The 24,569-nt window shown below is 40.2% G+C and overlaps 2 protein-coding genes across 13 annotated transcripts in view; both read left to right on the plus strand.

Annotated features, from left to right (window-relative positions):
* Positions 1–18,723, plus strand: part of LOC130560175 (pleckstrin homology domain-containing family G member 3) — a 41,225-nt gene extending 22,502 nt beyond the window's left edge. For 10 of the 11 annotated variants that reach the window (XM_057343763.1, XM_057343765.1, XM_057343761.1 and 7 more), the window contains 16 exons: positions 4,124–4,224; positions 6,006–6,075; positions 6,496–6,542; positions 6,822–6,972; positions 7,086–7,217; positions 7,845–8,027; positions 9,244–9,336; positions 9,411–9,497; positions 9,573–9,606; positions 9,771–9,872; positions 9,946–9,978; positions 10,815–10,825; positions 11,608–11,907; positions 13,901–14,014; positions 14,634–16,071; positions 16,312–18,723. In XM_057343763.1, coding sequence (XP_057199746.1) covers positions 4,124–4,224; positions 6,006–6,075; positions 6,496–6,542; positions 6,822–6,972; positions 7,086–7,217; positions 7,845–8,027; positions 9,244–9,336; positions 9,411–9,497; positions 9,573–9,606; positions 9,771–9,872; positions 9,946–9,978; positions 10,815–10,825; positions 11,608–11,907; positions 13,901–14,014; positions 14,634–14,669 — 1,494 coding nt within the window. In that variant the 3' untranslated portion in view covers positions 14,670–16,071; positions 16,312–18,723. The remainder of the gene's footprint in view (positions 1–4,123; positions 4,225–6,005; positions 6,076–6,495; positions 6,543–6,821; positions 6,973–7,085; positions 7,218–7,844; positions 8,028–9,243; positions 9,337–9,410; positions 9,498–9,572; positions 9,607–9,770; positions 9,873–9,945; positions 9,979–10,814; positions 10,826–11,607; positions 11,908–13,900; positions 14,015–14,633; positions 16,072–16,311) is intronic. The other variant, XM_057343768.1, reaches the window with a different exon arrangement.
* Positions 18,724–19,796: 1,073 nt separating this feature from the next.
* Positions 19,797–24,569, plus strand: part of xgb (x globin) — a 10,293-nt gene continuing 5,520 nt past the window's right edge. For both annotated transcript variants that reach the window (XM_057344831.1, XM_057344832.1), the window contains exon 1: positions 19,797–20,089. In XM_057344831.1, the coding sequence (XP_057200814.1) occupies positions 19,806–20,089 (284 nt within the window). In that variant the 5' untranslated portion in view covers positions 19,797–19,805. The remainder of the gene's footprint in view (positions 20,090–24,569) is intronic.

Raw genomic sequence — 24,569 nt, forward strand, 5'->3', positions numbered from 1 at the left:
GCATCAGTATTATGTATTATTGGGTTATTTATGCATGAATCTTTTCTCTCTTCACTTCTATTCCTATTTACTGACTTGTAAATTTGAGTTTCCTTCTCAATTCACAGCACATTGCCAACAGTCTCTGACTTGGTCTTTGAAATAAACAACCCAAATGAGTAAATGAACAAATTACAGGCTAAAACAATCTATTCTAACAGACAGGTGGTGTTTGTTACACTCCTACAGAACACACGCGGGGTTTTAAAGGTGCGATGACGTGGTGTTGGTTATTGTTTTATACTGTTGTGCGAGGTCTACTTATGACGTCAGCGTGGTTTTGACTTTCATAATCATCAAAATCAATAAGTAATAGGCTATTTTCTACCCAGGTTTTGAGGCCAGCTCTGCAAACGCTCGGTTTTAATGGGCGTGCCGCGTTGAAGACTTTATAAGTAAAAGCCCACCGCTTTGATTGGATAGCAGTTTGCGTAGTTGGAGCCATCTGTGAATTTGGTTCGAGACGTAACGTTAGCTTACACATTAGCACCATTCACAGTTTTCGCAGGGCATTAGTATTATCTGGAGACCTCTTGTGATTTATAAAAGACCTCCCCACATCAGTATTTCATGTGACGCATTCGCGGATGTGATGGCAAGGCTCTGCGTATAGTTTGTATAGCCTATAGTTGTATTGGGTTTAATGATATATGACCGTACCTGTCAGCATTTGAGACCCGTGATCACGAACCCGACAAAAGATCACCGTGATCGCGGGTCTCAAATGTTACGAGAGTTGCCATGATAAATAAATAACCGGGAGACTCCCGGTAACTTATGGATATGACCCAGCACCCGAAATAATACCAAAACACTTCAAACAGCCTCCATTATTCGCAAACGGTGGATAAAACCTTGAAAAATGATATCTGAGCCCACCAAATCACAGAGATGCCGATTCGCACGGGCTTAAGATCACAGACCACCTCTGCATAGATCAAGCGATCAATAACAAAGCAATAGTGACGCATAGTACAAAAATGTTTGACTCACAGAAGATTGCTGCGCCATTCCTATCCGATCCAATATGGACGGCACAGCACTGCTTTTTCATTCGAGTCTCTCCACAAATCCAGTGCCTTGTTCACGAAGGAGTCCTCGGAGAAATGAAACGAACAAAACGCTCCATGTTTTTCCCATGTGAGCTGGAACGTCTTTAAAAATAAACTTTGACCCCGCATTCCTAATATCAGAATCCGAAGGAAGGTTATGCAGCGACTGTGTTCTTCCACAACCTGGGATGGCACAATATTTAGCTATCTTTAACAACATGTTTGTTTGTTTATTGCTTGCTTGCTGGTTCCGCGCCACTGGTTCTGTCATGCGCGAACCACTGGGCGGGGCTAGAGAAGTAGTCGTTGGTATTTTTCTTTGGAGGTGGGGTTCAACCTATCAATGTCGTCATAGATCGGTACATTCCAGAACCTGCCGTTCGCTGGGCCTGGTGTCAATAACAGATGTAATCTCAGTAACAAGGGCGTTTTCAGTTCTGAACACATGATGTTCGCGTGAACCATTCCCTCTTATATAACAAAAGCTCACGTTAAAATTGTGATTTTAATTCACGGCACCTTTAAAGACAATACACTTCATGGCAAACAGCACACGTGAGCATTTCCACCAGTGACTGTTATTTTAGTTTCGATTTACTGGGAGAGAAATGTGGTGTCAGGATGGAGAGTTTGGGGATTTTGGGGGTTTCCACAGGTATCCCTCCCCTGACAGGAATGTCCTCACGCCTTCGAATTTCAGACCTGCTCTTTTTCCATCCAGGAATATTGCTTCCCACCCAGAATAGAAATGCCCTCTTCTCGTGCCATCATTTGAGACATGACCGACACAAGGCCAGAAGGAATGGGCGTAATGATGAGTGGTGAATTGGACTCCAGTGTGAGGTGTAATGTGGGTCTGTGAGGTCATGATTGAAGGAGCTTAAACACAATGGGCTCTTGTGTGGAATTCCCACAGTTGTGTTGGATACAGTAAGTCATATCTCACACAGACTGTCTGGGAATTTGGGATCTGTTTAAAGAACGCACACGTGTATCTGTAGTTTTTTTGTGCAATTTATATTTTTAGAGTTATCTTGACGTTTTGGAAATGCTCAAATCTGTCGCTTCATTCTCCTGGTTTGCTCTGTGCTGTTGTGGGTGACGCTCGCAAAGCATTCTGGGTCTCACGACAGTGCCAACTTTCCCACTCCACACCCGCTGTCCACTTTATTTGACTGTAATAAAGATGATTGTTGGAGATGTTTTACATTTAAAGGTTAGTGTGTTCCATTATAAACCTTTCCGTGTGCTTCTGTCGCTCAGACGGACAGGTTGAGAAATGCCATTGGTTGAGTCCGAGCACTACGAAAGCTTTACGGAGTCACAGTGTTCCAGGAACACAATGGATAACTTAGTTATTCTGAACATGTAAACTGAGATCGAAGACATTATTTTAACATCCAAACACACAGTTCATCCAGTCGTTTCTAACGGTCTGAACTGCTAGCATCTGCTTGATCTGAGCTGAACTTCAGTGTCTGTTTGCTCTCCGTGTGAAGGACTTGAGCTCCACCCATGAGCTGCAGCGCTCCAATGTCATTTCCTAATAAGAGCATTGACGCTCGCACGCTCGTGTGCGTGCGTGCGTGCGCGCGTGTGTGTGTGTGCGTGCGTGCGTGCGTGCGTGCAAGCGCGCGTGTGTGTTTGCGTGCGTGCGTGTGTGTGCGTGTTCATGTTTGTATATCCCTGTGGGGACCTAAACCTGAACACACACCAACACATGGGGACTCGTGTCACTGTGGGGACCAAAATTGAGGTCCTCATGGGCAAAAAAGCTAATAAATTGTACAGAACAATATTTTTTTTAAATCTAAAAATGCAAAAAGTGTTCTATGATCTTTAGGTTTAGGGTTAGGGGTAGGGGATAGAATATACAGTTTGTACAGTATACAACTCATTACGCCTATGGACTGTCCCCACGGAGATAGTAAACCAGACATGTGTGTGTGTGTGTGTGTGTGCGTATGTGTGTGTGTCTGTGCGTGTGCGTGTGCGTCTGTGCGTGCGTGCGTGCGTGCGTGTGTGTGTGTGTGTGTGTACTTGTACATCTATATTTGTGAGGACCGGTTTGAGTTGTAGACCAGCGGTGTGAGGACAAGGAGAGGACAGGATCCCGGTCCTCACTTCCAGAGACCCCTTTAAAGGGCTGTTTGAGGGTGAAGACTTGGTTTTAGGGTTTAGGTTATAATTAGGGTTAGGGTCAGGCATGTAGTTCTGATGGTTAGGGTGACGGGCTAGAGATTGCATTACATGTATGTCCTCATAAAGATAGCTGCGCAAACATGTGTGCGTGCATGTGCTGTTATGTGATGTGGTCTGTAAGAATCCAGGCCGCCTCAGAACAGGGTTTGGTTGGTGTAAAGCAGCTTCCCAGAGTGATCTGAGACCTTTTAGGGGAACTAATAAATATGGTCAAAGTCATCATACATGTGCTTCTATTTCATTGTATAAATCTGGGCAAAAACTGCTGGTACACTAATAGTATCAGATAAAAAAACACAGTACGTGACATGGTATGTACCCTAATGATTGTTATATTTATATACTACAATGTTTGCTTGAAGGTCCATGTTTTCTGTACTTTATTATTAGTGTAGTAGATGCTAAAGCGAGAATCACACAGACCATAACTGTGATGTCACACAACGTCAGACAGCATTTGTTCAGGATCTTTACATGCTGCTGTGATGTTTTGATTGTTTACGTATGGTTGTTTAATTGTGCGTTCAGAAGATTCTGTTCGTTTATAAGCAAAAGCAAAAATGTGTTTATTGTATTGTAAATGTGGAGTTTATAAGATAACACATGTTAAGACATTCAGCCTTGCTTTGTTTTGACCGTGAATATTTGTCTAAATTCAATAAAGCAGGGTCCGTATTGTTTTTATTTATTATAAAAACCTGAGGCTCAATGTGCATTTCTCCTGCGTTACTGTAGCGCCATCTCTTGACCTGTAAATGCATTACATGTGAGAAGTTTTCAAGGAAGATCATATTTTAATAAGGTTGATCTTTTCTTTGCCAATGTTTCAGGACTATCTTGTACACATTATAGACAGCAGAGATCTGCCCATCAAGCCGGAGCAGGTGTGCTCTTTATTTGGGAACATTGAACAGATCTACGAGTTCAACAGGTAAGATTCAACACGCCTCACTTTTGGACATTTCATTGCAAAATATCAGCATCTTTGTTTGATTGTTTGGACACAAAGCGTTAACCATCTGCAACCCCTTGAACGGCTTATAAACCTGTTTGTCAGCAAACCAAGACGGATGTGTAATGTCTCTGTTGAATTAAATCAGTTGAATCGTTCTTCTTATCTGTCATGAAGCGTCATCTGTGTTAAATGAGTCTTTCATCATTTACTCGTGTCGAGTGACATCATCAGTGGAAGACTCAAATCACATGAGATCAGCCGCTCATCAGCTCTCAATCACTCTGACGTCTTTTGTTTGCATGAAGAAAGACTTGAAAGAAACCAGCGATGTTCATTTAGAGGAGCTTATAAATCATGTCAAATATGTAACACGCTTCACTAAAGCGGCTTGTTCACACGTGTGAGAGATGTGAGTCATGGAGCACCGACGGCTTCTGGGCCACGCACGCAGTGTCAATTCAAACAAGATGAAACTAGTGAACTGATTCCACGCATGTCATGTGAATGTTTATAGGACAGTATCCCTGTCCGGCAGCTGTAGAGATGTAAGTGAAGAACTGTTAGTCTTTGTGTGGGATGTTTGTGTTGAGGGCGTGTTTTCAAGTGTGTGTGATGCTGTATGTGACTGCAGGTCACAGTAAACACGCTTCAATGAGACCCTGGAGCACAAAACCAGTCTTAAGTAGCACGGGAACAGTTTTAGGAATAGCCAAATGATCCATTTTTCTTTTATGCCAAAAACCATTAGGATATTAAGTCCTGATCATGTTCCATGAAGATGTTTTGTAAATTTCCTACCGTCGAAGCATTCTTTTTGTCAGTAAGAAGCTATGCCAAGGACTCCATTTGGACAATTTTAAAGGCGAATTTCTCTGTATTTAGATTTATTTGCACCCTCAGATTCCAGAGTATTAACTAGTTTTATCTCGGCCAAATATCCATACATCAATGGAAAGCTCATCTATTCGGCTTTCAGATGATGTGTACATCGAAAAATGGACCCTTCAGACTGGTTTTGTGTTTTGTGCCGTTAGTGTTTGATGTGAATTCATTTACAGAACTTCTTTGGTGGAACATAAACAAGCATTTTCAACTTAAAATCATGTTTCATGTGCTCTATATTAATATTCTATATGAAAGTCAAGTCATTGCTTTGCCTACAGTTAGATAAAGAACTAAATGTGCGAGAACTGTTTTTATTCTTTATTTGACCTAATTATGGATTGTTGTGGTCTTTTATAAAACCGTGGCAATGGCAACATAACAAGCAGTAACCTGCTTAAGGCCTTGTGATTTTACCACGGTTAAATGAGGTGCTTTTCACTCCGTTTACTTGAATCAGTGTCATCTCTCTAATCACAACGCTGATGTTCTATTTCAATAACTAAACAACATGAGGACGATCATGGGATTGAATCAGATCTGTTTACACTAAAGCTTCATTGAATCCTAATATTCATAGTACTATAATAAACAGGTTTTTTTTGCTTTTTTTAAACGTATTAATGTAATGCCATTGATGTTGGCTGTCATTATATTCCGTTGCAAGGCAGCTTTACATACAAGTAGACGGTGGTTACTGTAATGAGAACTAAATGATACAGTATATATGTTCTCACATATTGATCTAGAACAATCTCGTTTATAGCCATAGTCGAGTGGTTGAGTCAGATCGGTGTTGTTTTTCATTCATCTCCTCAAGTGTCAGTGAAATATTCACTTTGGTCTTACTGTCTGTTTTGTGTTTGTCTTGTAAGCGAGTTGTTACACAGTTTGGACGCGTGCGCCTGTGATCCTGTGGCCATCGCCCGCTGCTTCGTGGACAAGGTATCAAACCCATGATATATATATATGAATATTACATCAAAACAACAGTAAGAAACTAACTTCCGGCATATTAACATGATCATGAAGTAGAGACTGTTTCATCGGACGCACGCGTCTGGCTCGAAGTTAACTTCCGGTCTGCGTTTGATTATTATATACCAATGTTTTTTATATTTCATTTGTATTAATATAAACGTATATCAATATTTTGTTGTATATTATACGCATTTAGTTCAATTTGATTCTTGGCCACTTCACGCTTCTGTTGTTGCTGCTGAAAGCATCTCTATACACATCTGATGAAGAACGACGTCGAGAGATGCTGTGATCGGCACTGTACCATACTAACTCTTTGTTTTTCTATTATCTGCTGCTAGCAAATGGTTTGTTTCTTTAAAGGATGTTTCGCTTTATTTCCAGAGCGAGTATTTTGAGATCTACACGCAGTACTGCACAAACTACCCTAAGTAAGTAAAGCCTCTGTTTTGGTGGCCGGTGTCAGATTGTTCCTTTGAGTCAATATCGACCTTCATGAACAACATCAGACAGACAGTTTGAGTGACATGAGCCTGCTGAGAGACGCCATCTGCGGTCTGCATGCCAATCAGACACATTCCCATTTATAAAACCCTGTCAATGTTAGATGTTGTAGCATTCTGATGAAAATGAGGAGGAGGATATTTTGTTTTGAAGTAAAGAGAAAAGAAAGCTAAGACCATTGCTCTCTGTCAGTCTCTCATGTGTAGTTCAGTGGCAGTACTCACAGAGTGTTTGAGGAATACGACTCTGGCCCAGTTCTTAAGGGATCGTCAGGCGTCTCTCAGACGTTCTCTTCCTCTGGGCTCTTACCTGCTTAAACCTGTTCAGAGGATTCTGAAATATCACCTGCTGCTTCAGGTACCAGATCTTCTAGAGATGCTCACAGGGACATCAGTCATACATCAGTCAGCTGTGTTCTGGGTATTCTCTCCCAGACTCATGGTTTGGATTTCGCATGTTTTTTTTTTCAGGAAATAGCCAAACACTTTGACTCTGAGGAAGACGGGTATGATGTGGTGATCGAGGCCATCGACACCATGACAGGAGTGGCCTGGTACATCAACGACATGAAGAGAAAACACGAGCACGCTGTGAGACTTCAGGTGTGCAGCGGCGGAGGGGTTGAGCATGAGATGGAAAGGTTGCTGGTTGGCTCTCCACAGGAGTCAGTGTTGTTGTGACCTCGTACCTAAATCAAGTTTTTGCCATCGTTAGGTGTGATTTATCCGTTTCGAGATTGTACCATCTGGGATTTCGGTTTACCACACGTCTCATTAAACACATGAACTCCAGTTTTACGTTTAACCGTAGTTGAGCAGTTTGATAGTGGTATTTCATGTAGTAAAACTATGGTAGTCACGGTTATGTCACTTTTACTAGACTAAAATCACGGGTCATTTTTTATGGGTGCACAGCTTTCTTAGAGTTTTCTCCAGGAATAAGTCAATTGATGTAAAAGGTTTTTTTGTCTAACGGTGTAAGATTTGAGTAGTGATGTAGTCCTAATAGATTAAATGAGTGGAGTAAAGAGGAATATTAATCTCCGACCTCTAAAGCAGCGAATCGGTGTTGTGGTTCAATTATGTTAAAGACTTCTGGTGAAATATGACTCAATGTTAATGAGCTTTATGCCAACACATCATCATAGCTTTGATTCATTAGAGGAAGTCGTGACTCACGAGTCCGGAGGATCCGGTCATTCATGTAACTGGGTCATCATCTGCCCGCAGGAGATCCAGTCTCTGCTCATCAACTGGAAGGGTCCGGATCTCACCAGCTACGGCGAACTGGTTCTGGACGGAACCTTTCACGTCCACCGGGCCAAGAACGAGAGAACCCTGTTTCTGTTCGATAAGATGCTGCTCATTACCAAGAAACGAGGAGAACATTACGTCTACAAGACTCACATCTCGGTACACCATATTTAGATTTACGGTCACACCAAAAAGTATTTCGACTCTTGTCACATTTCAAATGTCATTGCATCAGAAGGAAAATATCAAGGCATGGCATCTTGGAATAAACAATTCACTTCAATTGGATTTTTAGACAATTTTGCATAAGAGACATAAGAAAAACAAAAATAAGAAAAAATATCAAATCAGAATCAGAAGAGCTTTATTGCCAAGTGTGCTTGCACACACAAGGAATTTTCTTTGGTGTTGGAAGCTTCTAGTACAGACATTCAACACAATGACAATACAATATAATACGATTTACAGTCTAAAAGATTATAAAATATGAATATATAAAATAAAGACTATTTTACAGAAAATGGGGGATAATAACATATAAGAGACATTGTACAGGGTAGTATATAGTAGAATAAACATATTAACAGATTGTATGTACACTTGTGCAAATGGATAATTTAGTAAGTAGAGGTAGTGTTATATACATGTATACATAAGATGTAGATATAATAAGGCACTATAGTGCACACTATAGGAGTAGTGGAAGTGGAATATTGCTCTTAAGGAGCAGTTATCTGTTTAGGAGGGAGATTGCCTGGGGGAAGAAGCTGCTTCTGTGTCTGGAAGTCCTGGTGTTTGGTGCTCTAAAGCGCCGGCCAGAGGGCAGCAGATCAAAGAGTTTGTGTGCTGGGTGTGTGGAGAAATATGTGGTGTTATTGCTAATGATGATGTATATTAGCACGGATGACAAAATAATTCAAGAGTTTGGTTCCAAAATGAGATGACAAAAAAAATCATCTTTATTGTGCATTCCAATTCATATCAATCAAACTGCAGTTGCTTTGTTTTGATTCAAGCCATAATGACTCAACAAATACAGCGCACTAACACAATAAACACATGACGATACCATAATAAAAAGCATGATTTTTGAACATTTTTAATAACAAAGTCATCTCATTTTGGAACCAAACTCTTGAATTGTCTTGAGGATCTAATTGGACCATTTATAGAACCATCATTACCTTTGAAATGTTTTGAAATAAAACCTGTCACTATTTTCATAACATTGGGATTTGTTGTCATTATATAAAGCTATCTCCCTTGTGGTTTATAGATTTTACACAACCTTTTGTCAGTTGAAAAGAAAATGAAGGATTTGGGCAAAGAATCCCAGAGAATGTCAATATTTTCCTGATCTTCTGTTGGTCTTCAGTGTTCCACACTCATGCTGATCGAAAGTGCCAAAGACTCCCTGCGCTTCAGCGTGACCCATTACAAACAGCCCAAACAGCCGCACACGGTTCAGGTGAGTGTGAGGTCACAGCCCGCGTGACCTTCGTTCAGACGTGAACACAGACCTCACACATCTCTCTTTCTCAGGCCAGAACTGTGGAGGAGAAGAAACTCTGGGCTCATCACATAAAGAGACTCATTCTAGAGAATCATCACGTCGTTATTCCACAGAAAGTACGTAAAACATCCAGCACATGTTTGCCTCCATCACTTATACTCTCTTTAACATGTGCTGCGATCTTTTTTTAGGCCAAAGACGCCATATTAGACGTGGATTCCACATGTGAGTTGAGTTTGACCCTGTTGAGCTGCTGTCTTCATAGACGCCTCACTGATACAGAAGCACACGCGACACCGATTGGAAATGTTCCACATATAGTTAATAAAGGAATTCAAATGATCTTGTTAAGAAACTCACTTGTGTATATTTCATTGTCTCTCCGTCAGGTCTGGTGAAGCATCGCTACAGTCCGGACAGGATGAAGAAAGCCACATCTTGTCGTGTTGATGATTTCTCTGCTTGTGCTTTAAAGGAGCGGAGAAGATCAGGTGTGTGCCTGTGCTTCTGTTTCCACGCCACAACACGTTTAGTTCTCATGGTGTTCTCTGTTTGGTTTGACAGAACCAGGGAAGCAGATCACACGGAGCTCAAGAGGTAAATGGTTTTAACCCATCGGGTCAGTCTACAAAACCAGTTTGTGTTACCCACGTGTGTGAGAAAAACGTTTTTCTTGGTATGTAAATCTTTCAAACAAAAGCAAACGTTTGAGTTGATCAAGAGAAATGATTTTTTAATGTCCAAACATATATCATATCTGATCAAAATCAAACACGGATGCGGTTTGTAAAGAAGGAAAGTTTCGGATGGGATGTTTGTGCAGGATTCATGGCAGGTGCATCATTTGTTGTGGTTTGTGTTGATGTGGGAGACACGTGCCCTCCGCCCGCTTTAGCATCAAAGCTCTGTGAGCCTAGACCGTGTCCTCCTGTGTCACATCAAAGGCCGTAGCCCTCATTCTCCTCCCGCTCACATAATGATGTTAATTATGGAGTCTATCAGCCAGACCCTTTGTTATGTGCCCGCTCTTTTCAGCCCACAAATCTGTTGTTGGCTGCCGTCAGCTCGGCTTATGCATTTGAATTAGCAGAAAATTAAAGGCAAACCCAAGCGGTTTAATCTCGTTCACTTCCTTCGTTCTGTCTTGCGATTTTATCACCGATCCAATGAAGCTCACGCCCAGCCTCTGTCTCTCTGCTGGAAAGCAGCGGTGAGTGTCCGAGTCCTCAGAACTGATGTGGAAATCTGTGCGTAGGTCTGCCAGAACACGGATTACGGTTTAAAAGCACATTTTATACACGCAATGCCGATGTAAATGTTTAGTTCATGACAGCGAGCTTTGCAAACAATGAGCCGTGCTTGAAATACATCTCATATTAATAAAACCTTGATTTGTCTTTGCATGATGGTACTCGTCTTTGGACATCGATCAGGAAGTCTCAAGGTAAGACGTGCTTTTCACATCTCGCAAAAACAATAGAACTTCTTCATTACAAACACGATTATAGACCATCAGCTGTTTACCATTTAAACCAGACCCATATTCCTGTATGGAGTGTGCTTTGAGTCTTATTCCAGTAGGGTCTATTGGTTCCATCAATACCCATCATAGTTTCCATTAAAACCAGTACCATTCCCATTATAACCATTTCTTGTGATGAATTGTATTGGCATAGAAGCAGACATGACGTTAATAAAGAAAAGTATTAAATCGGGAGTTGCTGTGAGGGTTTGGTCAGCAAGGTGTCTAGTGTTTGGCTAAGCATCATACACTGAGGTACCGGATGCCACCTCACCGAGTCATGAGTTGATGCTTCCACTTGTCTGGAGTGCGTCTGAGATTCATGCTTGCACCGAGACGGACGACGAGATTTATTTCCATGGGAATCTCGAAATCACTCGTGTGGATATGTTTGTTTGTTTGTTTATTTGTGTAAACAAAAGAAAGGTTTGCCCTAGGTGTGAATAATCACTTCGTTTGCATAACGTGCTCTTATATCCTCCTTGAATGGATGTTAGTACTTAGTAGTTTGACGTTTGTATTTGAGACGTGTTGAGTGTTCGTGTGATTTACTTTCCTTCCAACAAATCCAGACTTTCTCATCTGGTCCTGCACTCTCGATCACACTTGTGGTTTCAAACTCAGGATTAGTTCAGCTGTACCCTCACGTGTCCAGTCTTGTTTCTATGGAGATCTCTCACCCCACAACCGTGTGTGTCACCCAGCATGCCGACAGTGAAGGCGCTCTGTTAGTGGTGAAGGAGCGGCGTTCACTACCGCCCGCTGCAGACGGCTCGGCCCTGACCTCTGAAATGAGAGAGAACCAACAAGATCTGGAGTCCAGTACGGGCTCGCTGTACGACCCCGACGAAACCAGACCTCACGGAGAGCGGGAGGAGGACCAGAAGAACGCAGATGATGGAGGAGAGGATGAGCAGGTAGCTGACTTCACCACTTCGGTTCTGGCCGCTCTCTCCTGTCTGCAGTACAGAGCCAGAGCTTTGCTTTCACATCCAATCACAACGGTGAGACGCGCTGTCACCCGGGCCTTTCTGATTCCTTCTGTGCCGTTCATCTAACAAACTCGTTCCCTCCGCTTCACGCTGACACTAAACGCTGCATGTGCATGTTGACTGACCTGACCTGTGGACACATCTGCACGCATGACCACTAATCAGTGAAACCCTTTGAAGTGTGCACTACACCAGCAGATGCATGCTTGAGCCTGCTTAGATAGTCCTTCAGACTAAAAAAAAACATGAGTCGAACATGAATCTTTGTTACATGTCTCAGGAATCATCTTTAAAGGAGCAATGTGGGATTTTTTGGAGGATCTATTGACAGAAATGCAATATAATATACAAAACTATGTCTTCAGAGGTGTATAAAGACCTTATGTGATGAACCGTTATGATTGTGTTACCTTAGAATAAACTAATTCTACAGACATTGAATTCGCCGCCATGTTTTGTCCAGTAGCCCTAAACGGACAAACAGCTCTATAAAGCGCATTTCCTCTCCCTCTACCCTGCGGTACGTAGTTTGGTTGTCCCTGACTTTACAAAGGGGTGGAAAACGTCTACTAACTTACTCTAACTGCTATCAAACGCCTTTAACAGCGTTGCTATTTGCCGTTAGCTAGCTCTACCTTCAATCGTGCTATGAACTGCTTAGCTTCATCATAGCTTAGACCACGCAAATAATAATGCAAATGAATAAAATAAGCGAAGACGACTGCTCAAATGATTCTCAAAACTGCCCCCGTTACACAGCTAATATTACAACAACAACATTTATGAAGGACTTTTATCCTTCATTTTATACTTCGAATCCACAGACCCTTTATTTTATGTAAGAAATAAGACATGGCTCTTTCTACAGTCTTTCTTATGCCCGAATGATCTCTTCCCTGCGTCAACATGAGAACGACACGCTGTCTCAGCCGACGACATCTTTTTGTGCTGTGGTGGCCACCGTCGTGTTTCGAAAGGGAGGGGTGAGCGGAGGCCTGAGAGACTGGTTGTAATTCTCAAACTCACCGCTAGTGGCCGCTATAAATCCCACTCTAGACCTTTAAGGTTTATGTACCAAAAATGTGTTGACTTAAACTTGGATGTTATGTACGTTGCATGATAAAATGTTGATTTCTGGAGTGAATGAAATTGTTTACTTGTTCGTGTAGAGTATGATTAATTGAGTTAATCATTTGGAATGTTAAGGCCCATTCACACGATTTATGTTTATTCGGAGGTCATATGCTGCAGTTTGACATTTTAAATGCAAGTGGTATTTAAATGTAATGGATTTTGATTAGCTGTCAATCAAAATTTTGTAAACAAAATATTTGTCAATGTCAGCCACTTTGGATAAAAGCATCTGATAAGTAAAATATGACCTCATCAGCTGCAAAGAAGATCGTTCTGAATGTGATTCCTGAGATATCGTTTCTCTTTATAGTTATACAGCTATGACGCTGTTATTCTTTTAAAGTGTTAAACCTTTATAGCAATCGTTCTTGGTGTAAACGGACCTCTATTGCTAATAACAGGGTAAATTGTTTTTGATTTTTTGTGATATGTGATACAGTTTACACTTTCTGGCTACATAGTTTTTTTTCTGTGAATGAATCGCTGTTGTTAAAATAGGAAAGTTACAGCATCATGCTTGGTAAGATCACATGCATAGTAAAACAGGACGCCGGGCGTCTCAAAGTGTTTTTTCACTCGGAGGCACAATGAGATTTTTTGATTGAAGTTCAACTTCAAAGGGAAATTTAACTGTCAAATTTTGGGGGTGGAGGTCGGATGGCTTACCGTCCGTGATTACATTAAACAAAGGTTGCCGTTTTATTGTTTGATGGTGCACAAAAAAGCAATTTCAGAAGGTCAGTTGTCTGTGGAGAAACATTGAAATGCATTGATGCTTTAAATAAATCTGCTGAAATATCATTTGGCTGCTGAAGAACAAGTGACGCTCTGTAAACAGCCGTTCGGTGTTTTCTGTATGGTGATCTTTCAGGACACAGATGGATGCTGCATTACTGCAGAGAACTGGCCGTTGAGCCAGAGCCATCAAGCATCTCATGCGGAGAAGTGTCAGCAGACGTCTGATAGTTTGACTTGTTTTGAGCAGGTAATGTCAAGTGTTTCACCTGTGATCTGCTTCATGAGATTCATGTTTTAATGCACCTTTGAGGCCCAAACCAATGACTGAAATGTTGACACATTTACTGGTTTACATTTTTAGATTCTTGCTTGTTTGTTGTTTAACTATTCATAAACAGTCTAGCCACATACTGTATCATTAAATGTCTTGATATCCGACAGCCTTTCTATCCTTTTTTTGTGAAAAAACATGTCTTATGTTCATTTGTGTCTCTATAATTCTATCTATCTGGACATCAACTAGCCTCCAAGCACAGAGATCGTGCAGATAAGCTCTTCTCAAATGACATTTCCTTCAGTCATCAGGTGCTGGCAAATCTCACATGGCAAAACGTGTTTCTTCCTAAAATTGTTGTTTTGATTTCTTTACAGAAATAAATGTTTATCCCTTTGAGTTGAATGTGAGAATGTACAAAAGAGTTTTGTGAACTACGCCCATTGTGTTGTTCATACTGGACACTTACAGTTGAGGACACTGATGGGAAATGTTGACTATTGAATTACGTTATCTTCGCATCCTCTTTGTTATAATTTGATAAGTTACTGTAGCAACAGAAATAACTCTTTGCACTCTGTCCCCTTTCTAGAGCTCATCTGAACAACACGGTTCACAGAAGATCTAATGTCCGCTCGGACACGCTGAGGAGGATGTGATGGACCCATCACACAATTATCCACTGACAGGTGGGACAGTCGTCCCCAGATACAACACAGATCCAGTGATAAGAGATCTCTGCAATGGAGGAGAAGATGAAGAGGATTTGGAGGATAGTGTGGGTTTCTCATCCTCAGACGTGCAGGACAAGAAAGACACATCTCAACTCTGGGGAGATGTGGATGATATGGAGGTAGACGAGGAAGTTGCAGCACACGGTGGCCTCTTGCCTTCATCCGTCCTGGACAAGCCCAGCGATTTCTCCGAGCAGTTTACCGGCAGCCTGTCATGCAGGAGCAGTCTGGGAGCAGATGGGTCATGTGACATGGGCTGCCCATCTTCTCGCTCAGAAAGCCGGAGGAGCAGTTTGTTGAGCTGTAGTACAGAGACCCGTGAGAAAGACAAAGAGTTCAGAAGGTCCACTCCAGAACCAGTCAACCAGACTGCTCCCGACAGCTCGTTCAGACCAGACCAGAGGCCTCAAAAGAAACAAGACACACTCTCCAAAAAGGACCGAATGCTCATACATAAGATCAGACGATACTAAGAACACGCCGAAGATCAGGATGCCAGCTTTGCCATTAAACGTAGAGAAAGCCTCTCGTACATTCCCGCAGGCCTAGTCCGTAATCTGAGTCGACAGCTCAATGACCTTACATCAGATGAAGACATGGCGTTGCACAAGAGGGTGTCTTCCATCACGCGGCCAACATCGTGGGCTGTCTTCAGTCTGCCAGGCCTAGAAAGTGAGAGCAGGTCCAAAGAGTGTATCTCTGACTCCAAGACTCCGGATGGAGATGAGATGTTTAGTAAAGATGAGGAATTTCTTCCCGCGTCTGATATGGTTAAGGTGTGGCAAGAGATGGAGGTCAAGAGACTCGGGTCATCTGAAGAACCTCAGGACTCTTTGGAAAACACAGAGAGTTCCTGTACGACGACACCTGATCAAGAGAAGAGAGCAGAAATCAGCAAGACAAGCTCTGATAGTGGATTTGGTGAACCTTTTCTAATACTGGAAGAGTCGGATGAAGGTTCGACCCCTTCAAGAGTCAACACCCGCTTGGAAAAGGATGAGAATCATGAGTTTCAGAGCCTTCCAAACTGGGAACACAAGATCCAGGAGCGACACGAAGTCAACCACAGTCCTCTTCCCAGAATAATCTCTTTAAGGTCTGCCAACGAAGAAGACCTCATCCTGCAAGACATGGAAAAGATGAAAAATAAAGTCTTCCAGCTGGCCAGACAATACAGTCAGCGAATCAGAAACAGCAGACCTGTAGTAAGACAAAGACCCAAGGCCACAGAAAGCCATTTCATGCCCAAGAGTTTGTCTTCTGTCATGGAGGAGAAACCTTCTGGAAAAGAGAAAGGTGGGTGAAGTATCTGAATAGAATTCTTCTTCATAAATTCCAGAATAACAATACATAACAATTTTTTCTTAAGGGTCATTGAGGTAACTTGAGATTGCTGAGGTGTTTCTCAAGTGTAAACACTTGGCAGCCAAGACTTGGGTCATTGGTTATTTCTGCATGTGTTGTAGTCTACAGTATAGTTTCTCAGTACCTTTATTTGTCAAAAGCAGACTTTAAATAAATATTCTTTGTGCGTAGGCTTGCCTGACAGGACACTGTCTCTGGACTTGAATGAGCAGGACCTTGTTCAGGACTCTGAGAGCACTAGTCCATCCTCCGGCATCTGTTCTCCTGAAAGTCCTCAATTTCCCTACTTCTGTAGATTAAACATCCAGAGACCGCAAAGCCCAGTACAGGTGGAAAGCTTCCACTGGCCAGATGTGAAGGAGTTGTGCTCCAAATATAGCAACCAAGGTCAGAAGAGCGTCTCTCATCATTACCCAATGGGTCATAGTGTCTCTTTTCCAGAGAGGATGCTGGACCATGAGCGTGAGAGGTCTAAAACTTCACGTACCCTGTCTTGTTCATCCTCATGTAATTTCACAACGCAAAGAGCTACAAACACTAATCCAGAGTCTGTACCTTCACTTTGTCGAGTAAACTCTCTTGATCACAATCTTGAAACACAACACGCACGTGAACAACCGGATAGCTGTTGTGTTACAGGTCACAGAACGCTGTCCAGAGAGATTATGGTTGAGAAGGTCTGTAGGGTCAAGCTGAGCTTGGAAACAGAGGACAGTAGTGAGGGTCAGGTAAGATGGGATGCCGTTGCACAATCTGAACTTTCATTGATAGACAGCACAGAGCAGCACGTGAGGTTTGGCGCGTGGGTGCGTGGAGGTCAACAGTCCTGCTCGACGAAGGAAACCGAGACCAGTCAACACAACTTAGTTAAAAACCTGCGGGAGAAATTTCAGAACCTGAGTTCTTACACATGAGGTTTATTGTGTTACACTGAAATAGAAACTCAGACAGTTTACATTTAACGTATATGACTATAAAAAAAGAGATGTGGCCAATGCGTTAGATCTTAAACAGGTTGTCAACAAACATGCTCCAGATTTCAAACCATCTAGAAAAGGGAAACCTGTGGACTACAGAGAGTTTGTATTCATAGAATGACATTCTACATGTGATGTATATTTATGTTGTTGGAATTTTTTGCCTAAATGCAAGCATTATTTCAAGAAATTGGTGTTAACAGATGACCCCGGTGGTGCTGCAATTCATTCCTTTTGTTTATTTTGAATCATGGCTAGTTATGTGTGTCTTAGTTCATTCTTTCAAAATGAAAAGCCACAAGAATTACAGTAATTCAGTTTACAGTAAGGCTTGCAAATTCGAGCCTCACGCTCGTCATTAAGTAAGAAAAGAAAGAGCCCTGCATTATGACATTCAGAATATGGTGTTGAGAGACTGGCTGTCGTCTGCACTGACCACAGGAAAGAACTTAATCTTATAAAGTCATTTCATGCTAATGAACAGAAAACTGGAGTTTATAATCGGATCAAACCAGATCTGTGCTAAACAATCAGAAGATTGATGTCATCTCTGGTATGAAACCTGAATGTCTGTTGTAAATGCACACTGCTGTATATTGAATGAATTGACTGTTGTTTGAAGGTCAAATGATTCCACACTCAGTGTTTGTGTGCAGAGGACGTGTACATGTTGGGATTGAACTCAATGGGCTCTAATGTATGTTACAGAACGGCCACAGACTGTCGCTGCGTTTGGGTGAATATTCTTTATTATTGGGAGTTGGTATTATAAGCTAGCTGTATTTTTCTGCATATTAGTACGGGGTTAATCCTAAAGCATGATGTCACTGTTATTGTATACAGTTATTTTTCTTATTTATTTGAAATGGTGTAACTATCTGTCAGCTGTGACCGTTTGTAAAAATGATCCCATTGTTTATTTCAGTTTATGTTTTCTCTGTTGTAAGACAGATGTACAATTAAAAACCCTTTCAACACTGTTATCATCAGGATTTATTCTTGTCTTTCATCATGGGTCATTTTTATTCACAATGATGATTCTACGTGTGTGTAATCTCAGACGACCAGAGCAAGACTCTTTATTCTGTTTATCAGGTTTTTTTTCACTGCTGTCAAAATGGGTTAGAGTTCTGACAGTTAAATGAGTTGTGAGTACATACATTGTTCATGTGACGGGGTTGAAAAGATGCTTTAATCTCATCCGGTGTAATCACCTCATACTGCATATACTGTATGCCATCTAAAAATGCTGAGTAGTTTCAACCTGAAAAATATGGGCAATTAAAATAATCTGGTTTAAATTCACTTAAAATGTCTGTATTTATTTATATCTCTTTTTTACTCTTTGTATATATAAAAAACCTTAGCTCTGTATACTGTAGTGGGCTATTATGAGACCAGTTTTATTGCACTTATGCTTTTTGTTGTGCTTATGTTGTTCCAATTGCTTCCATTGTTTCCCTCATCTGTATGGAAGCATATTGGTTGCTATTTTAAATCTGAAATGCAATACGCAAAATGGCAATGCAGTATGTCAAATGACAATGCAATTGTGTCTTTAAATATACATTTGAAATAACATATGTGCAACATTAAGTGCAAAATGAAAATAAAAATTCAATTATATCAATTACATTTGTCAGTTCCTACACTAGTTTTAATATGTTATTTTAATGGATATTTTAACGCTCTTTAAGTTGCAAAAATAAAATGAAACTGCATTCCCCGGATATGTTTATAGATAGTCGAGCAAAACTGTAGCAAAATGGAAATTCTAATGTTATCTTCCCTAAATGCATTAACATTAACAGGTTGAACATTTGGGATTGCATTTTCATTTAAACACAGTGCGTTGGGTGTTGCAAAATTCAGTGTGGACTTGAAAATGCATTTCGAGCTGGCCACGCCCCCTCCCCGGCACAGCGTCATTGTGTGAAGATAATATACATTAGGAAAATAACATTAGAATTTCCATTTTGCTACAGTTTTGCTCGACTATCTATAAACATATATAATCAATCCGGGGAATGCAATTTCATTTTAATTTTGCAACTTAAAGAGCATTAAAAATATCCATTTAAATAACATATTAAAACTAGTGTAGGAACTGACAAATGTAATTGATATAATTGAATTTTTATTTTCATTTTGCACTTAATGTTGCACATATGTTATTTCAAATGTATATTTAAAGACACAATTGCATTGTCATTTGACATACTGCATTGCCATTTTGCGTATTGCATTTCAGATTGAAAATAGCAACCAATATGCTTCCATACATCTGTAAGTCTTTGGATAAAAGCATCTGCTAAATGACTCAATGTAAATGTCTATATTTGACTGCAAACATCCATGAGTTAAAACAAAAGCATGTGTTGGAGTGTTGCATGTAAGGTAAGTTCTACTAAACTATAAAACATACTAAACTTTTGTAAAATGTCAAGATACTGAAGTATTTTTAAGTCTGTACTATAGTGAAGTATTCTACAGTGATTTACAGCATTTTGTTGTTTTTCCTTGTTAATCTGCAGCACCATTTAAAGTTTTTAATGCTTTAAAACGCGAAATGAAAACATGAGTTTGTTGATTGTTTGTACTCTAAAGCACGTGTGTTGTGCAGTGGGGGGGTGTGATGATGATGATGATGATGGGCTCCTCCCCTCGTGATGAGCATCTGAAGGTCTCATGGAGACAGACATGGAGAAACAGCTGCTGTGTGCACGCACGCAACTGAAGGTCCAGACACGAAGCATCAGTGTGAAAACAAACTCAAGAGCTGCTGTGAGGATGGGTTGCGCGATCTCTGGATCCGATCTGACGGCAGCATCAGGACCGCACGAGAGGAGAGACGCAGATGAGCATCATCAGACTCCAGCGCAGCTCACACAACATCAGATTCACATCATCAAAGAGTCCTGGAAAGTTATCCAAGAGGACATCGCCAAAGTGGGAATCATCATGTTTGTCCGGTAAGAATAAACACAGTGTCACTACCGTATCTCCACATGTCACTTCTTCACTATTACACTGACCATCCCTCGGTTTGGTTTGATTATTCACCTGTTTAATGTGTTGGTGGTTGATATCGATGGTTTTATATTTCTGTTGATTTCAGATGAATATGTAACTTAAACATTTAGCATCGGATTCTTCAAACTATGGAAACCTTTGTAGGAGAGAGCGGGGCTAGTTGTCACATTTTTTTCTCCCGTTAAACATTCGCTGTTTACTGACACTGATAAAAGAATACAGATGTTTAACAAACAGATATGCGACTGTTTAAGGTTTATAAAACAGCAGAAATGTTTTATAAGCTATTTAATGACTGTGTCTCGTCACAGCCCACATGAAAAAAATATTGTAGTACAATTAAGTATTTACTGTAGTAAGATTTCTAGATACTTCAGTGTTTTTGAACCTTATTATAGTAAATATAAAAAGTAGTATTTACTACAGGTCAATTCACTATTTGTATATTATATTATTTTACATAGTATGTGTTTATGTCTACTACAGTATTCTCTATTATACATTAACAGTTTACTGCAGTGCATTCTTAAGTATATTATAGTATTATTCATGTGGGAGTTAATGTGAAAACATTTCATGAAACAGAAAAATATACAAAAATGTAAAATACACAATTTTTCCAGCTAAAACAGAATATGATTAAAGAATCACATACATGTACAGCCAGCCACACTTCTGTTAAAGTCAAATTATTCTAATAAAGTCTATTAATTGAATTTAAAATTGATCCTTATTTAATATCTTAAATGATAAAAACTAAATGTGTTTGCCTTTGTAATCCGGTATTAAAATGCATCAACTTGCTCTGAACTATGAAATTAATTTATATGTCACCAAAAGCAAAACTGTTTGTCATATAGAGAGATTTTATCATCTGTTATCAATCTGTTACCGCTGGATCACAGTTTTACTCGATCGCTTAAACACATTTCTTGAAATGATGCCTCCTTTTCAGGAAACTCTAAACACAAATCCATAACTTCTCACCCAATTCCCTCAACAGCCTGTTTTCAGGTCAAAATGAAGCTCTCTTCTCAAAACCATTCAAATGTTGCCCTAGACGAGCGCTCAGAAAACTCTCAATACAACAGTCTTAAACACTATTACTGAAACTTCATTATTGGGATTCAAGAGTAAATCGACAGCTCAGTGTTTATTACAATATACACAACATAAGACCTTATTTATATAGCGCTTTTACCATTTTCATTGTTACAAAGCAGCTGCACATGAGACATTTTGACTATAAGCAAAATATTTAAAGTTATACAAGTAAAAACAAAAACGGTGAAAACACAGAAGACAGACACGCACACACGGCACAAACACAGACTCACAACTCCACACACAAACGCATATGGATGCGCGCACACACCCACAGTGGTTATCACAGAGAAGCACACATTTACTAAAATAAAGGAGAGAGAAACACAGGTCAAATATTACACGGAAACACTCTGTTTAACAGAAAAGGGTGCAGATATAGAGCAAAATGCAACAATGAGCTTAAGGAAAAAATAAAACATATGTAAACACTACTGTCATAGATGAAGAAGAGGATCTTACAAGAACAGTTGAAAAAGCAAAGAACAATATGACCTGGTCACGTACTCGCGCGACAGCTCCCTGGAGACAGAACAGTGACATGTCTGTGCTATAAAGTACAGATGATGCACTGCAGATGATTCTGGGATTGATTCTGATCCGTGTGTCATCGCTTTTGCTTCTGAATGGTTACTGATGGATAAAAGGCTGCTATTTGAGTTTACATCTCGACACTTCAGTTCATTAGATTGTGTGTTTGTGTTTTCTGAATGAGAACATGCTTCAACCGTGTGTGAATGCTGTTAGGAGCAAACTGACCTTACATGATAAAAGTCATGTGTTCAAGTGCCACACAATCCTGCCGTTCCTGCTCAAACAACACTGAGCACATTATACAGCCACCGCTCATCTTTCTTTAGGCTGCATTTCATGCACATATCCCAGTTTAAGCCTTTATAGAGACCGTGTGATCAACTCGCCCCATCGTCTCTCTTTCTATTTGAGGTTTGAAGGCTTTTGTATCTTCCCCCACATGGAGGTGATGACACACCACAGACTAGAACCCGAGGCCCTGTGAGCTTGAACGTGTTGTGAGCTGCAGATTGATTCTTCTCTTGATTTAGATCTTAAGATCCTAAAGATGTGATGATCCGTCTGCTTTCTGTTATGGGCTGTTTCTCAGAAGGGTCACAGCAGCATCACCGTGTCATACTGACATTAAATCAATATACCGAGTGAAAATCATTTCTACACCCTGCGATGAGTCAGAAATAAAACATAACCAATGTGTGATAAAAACATTGATATGTGCGGACATTTCAGCTCTTACACAATACTGAATGCTTTTGCTGATCTTTGTAATGTAAATATTGATGTTAATGTTGTCGCATTTGTACTAAATCTGTTGGTTTTAATGGACAAATCCAAAGCAGTTCCATTAAACTCACATTGAAATATAAATATATCGCATTAGGACTGTTCATCTGTCAGAAAGAAAATGGACTAATGCTGCAGATCTATGTTAATAGATAAACAGAGCAGTTTACGCACATTTATATATGAAATCAAAACAGAACAGACATGTTCGCTTTTATATTTTACGTGCAGCATCTTTAACGTTAGAATATATCCAGTAACAATGACTTCAGCTTTGTCAGGCTCATTTTTATGAACTGAATGTATTTTTCATTATGTCAGATGGATGTAAATCGGTGTGTGTTTGTGTCTCAGTACTCCAGACAGATAAACACACACTTGATATTGTGCATCCCAAACTGGACGTATTTTAGACACACATGACATTCTGATCAAGTGAAATACAGTTGACTGTAACCATGGTGATTAGAAATCATCTACAAATCTGCCCGTGTGTGTGCGTGCGTGTGTTGTGCGTGTTCATGTTTGTATATCCCGGTGGGGACCTAAACCTGAATGCACACCAACACATGGGGACTCGTGTCACTGTGGTGACCAAAATTGAGGTCCTCATGGGCAAAAAAGCTAATAAATTGTACAGAACAATATTTTTTGAGCGACAGCAGAAATTCTCTCTGGACACGAGCTCACGACAATCTGCTTGATCCTTGAAATTCAGTTCTCGTAAAATCTCTCTCCATCGGAGTCTCCATCACCTGCTGACACATGTCTGTGCAGTCCAGCACTGTGTTTTCTGTCTGATTTAAGGGTCAAGTATGTGAACAATCAACATTCTGTCAGCATTTCTGCGTCCTCATGTGTCAAACCTGTTTGAGTTTCTTTCTTCATCAGAACACAAAAGAAGATATTTTGAAGAATGTTAATAATCCAACAACACTGAATTCCGTTGACTTCCATTGTATGAACACAAAACCACTGAGACATTTCTCCAAATATCTTCTTCTGTCTTCCACCAAAGAACGACTTGCATACAGATTTTGGAGGAATAGATGATGACAGAATTGAGATTTCTGAGCACTGGTACGGACTCCTGATTCTCCCTGTGACCTGTGATGTGGGTCAAGCAGTTGTCATGTTTCAGTGTTTCAAAAGCAAACCAGTTTCCTTGACAACCAACAGCCAATCACCGATGAGACTGGAACAGTATAGATTTACTGTTAAAGAAGTGTGAACGCTGAACAATCAGAAGATCCGTCTCTCTCTCTCATGAGCCTCTTCATTTCTCGTTCCAGATTCAGTTTGCTGTGACAAAATATTATAACACTAATTTAGCATTAAATAACATTTAAATAATACATTTTAAAGTATTTCTTCATGAAGTTTATCATGCTGAATACCAAAATCTAATTTTTTACTGGCAAAATACTAAAAAATATTTTCACACATTATACATTAGGGCGTTATTACTCGTAGGCAGAAATGACAAGGTAGTGGCATAACACTGAGCTCATAACAACAGTTTAACATCACAGTCACTAAACATGAGTCGTCCTAAACTTCACTAAACTTTTATGACTAATACTGTCCAAGTTCATTACTTCATCTCACCTGCTACATATATTTCTAGAATTTCTGACAGTGACAATTGGAAAATCTTGTTTTAAATATGTGAACATTTGTACAGTTTTTGTTTATTGATAATATACTAATATATCATAATTAATGTAATCAAAATTGACTTGAGCTAAATATGCACTAAAACATTGATGGTACATGAAAATAAATATTACCATAATAATGATCACCACCACAGAATTGTACAAGAATAAAAAAGGTCGGGCGAAACAACAATTTGTTGTACTGAACATAATATAAACACACGTTTTTTTGTAAATACAAATGAACTAAATTACTTTTTACATAGTAAAACCTATTTCAACCAGTGGTGTAGTCTAGTTTTTTGTAGCCCCAGCCTACTCATCCGCCCCAGATCAACAA

The sequence above is a fragment of the Triplophysa rosa genome, linkage group LG10 (assembly GCF_024868665.1).
Source record: "Triplophysa rosa linkage group LG10, Trosa_1v2, whole genome shotgun sequence".
In the NCBI taxonomy this organism is placed as follows: domain Eukaryota; kingdom Metazoa; phylum Chordata; class Actinopteri; order Cypriniformes; family Nemacheilidae; genus Triplophysa; species Triplophysa rosa.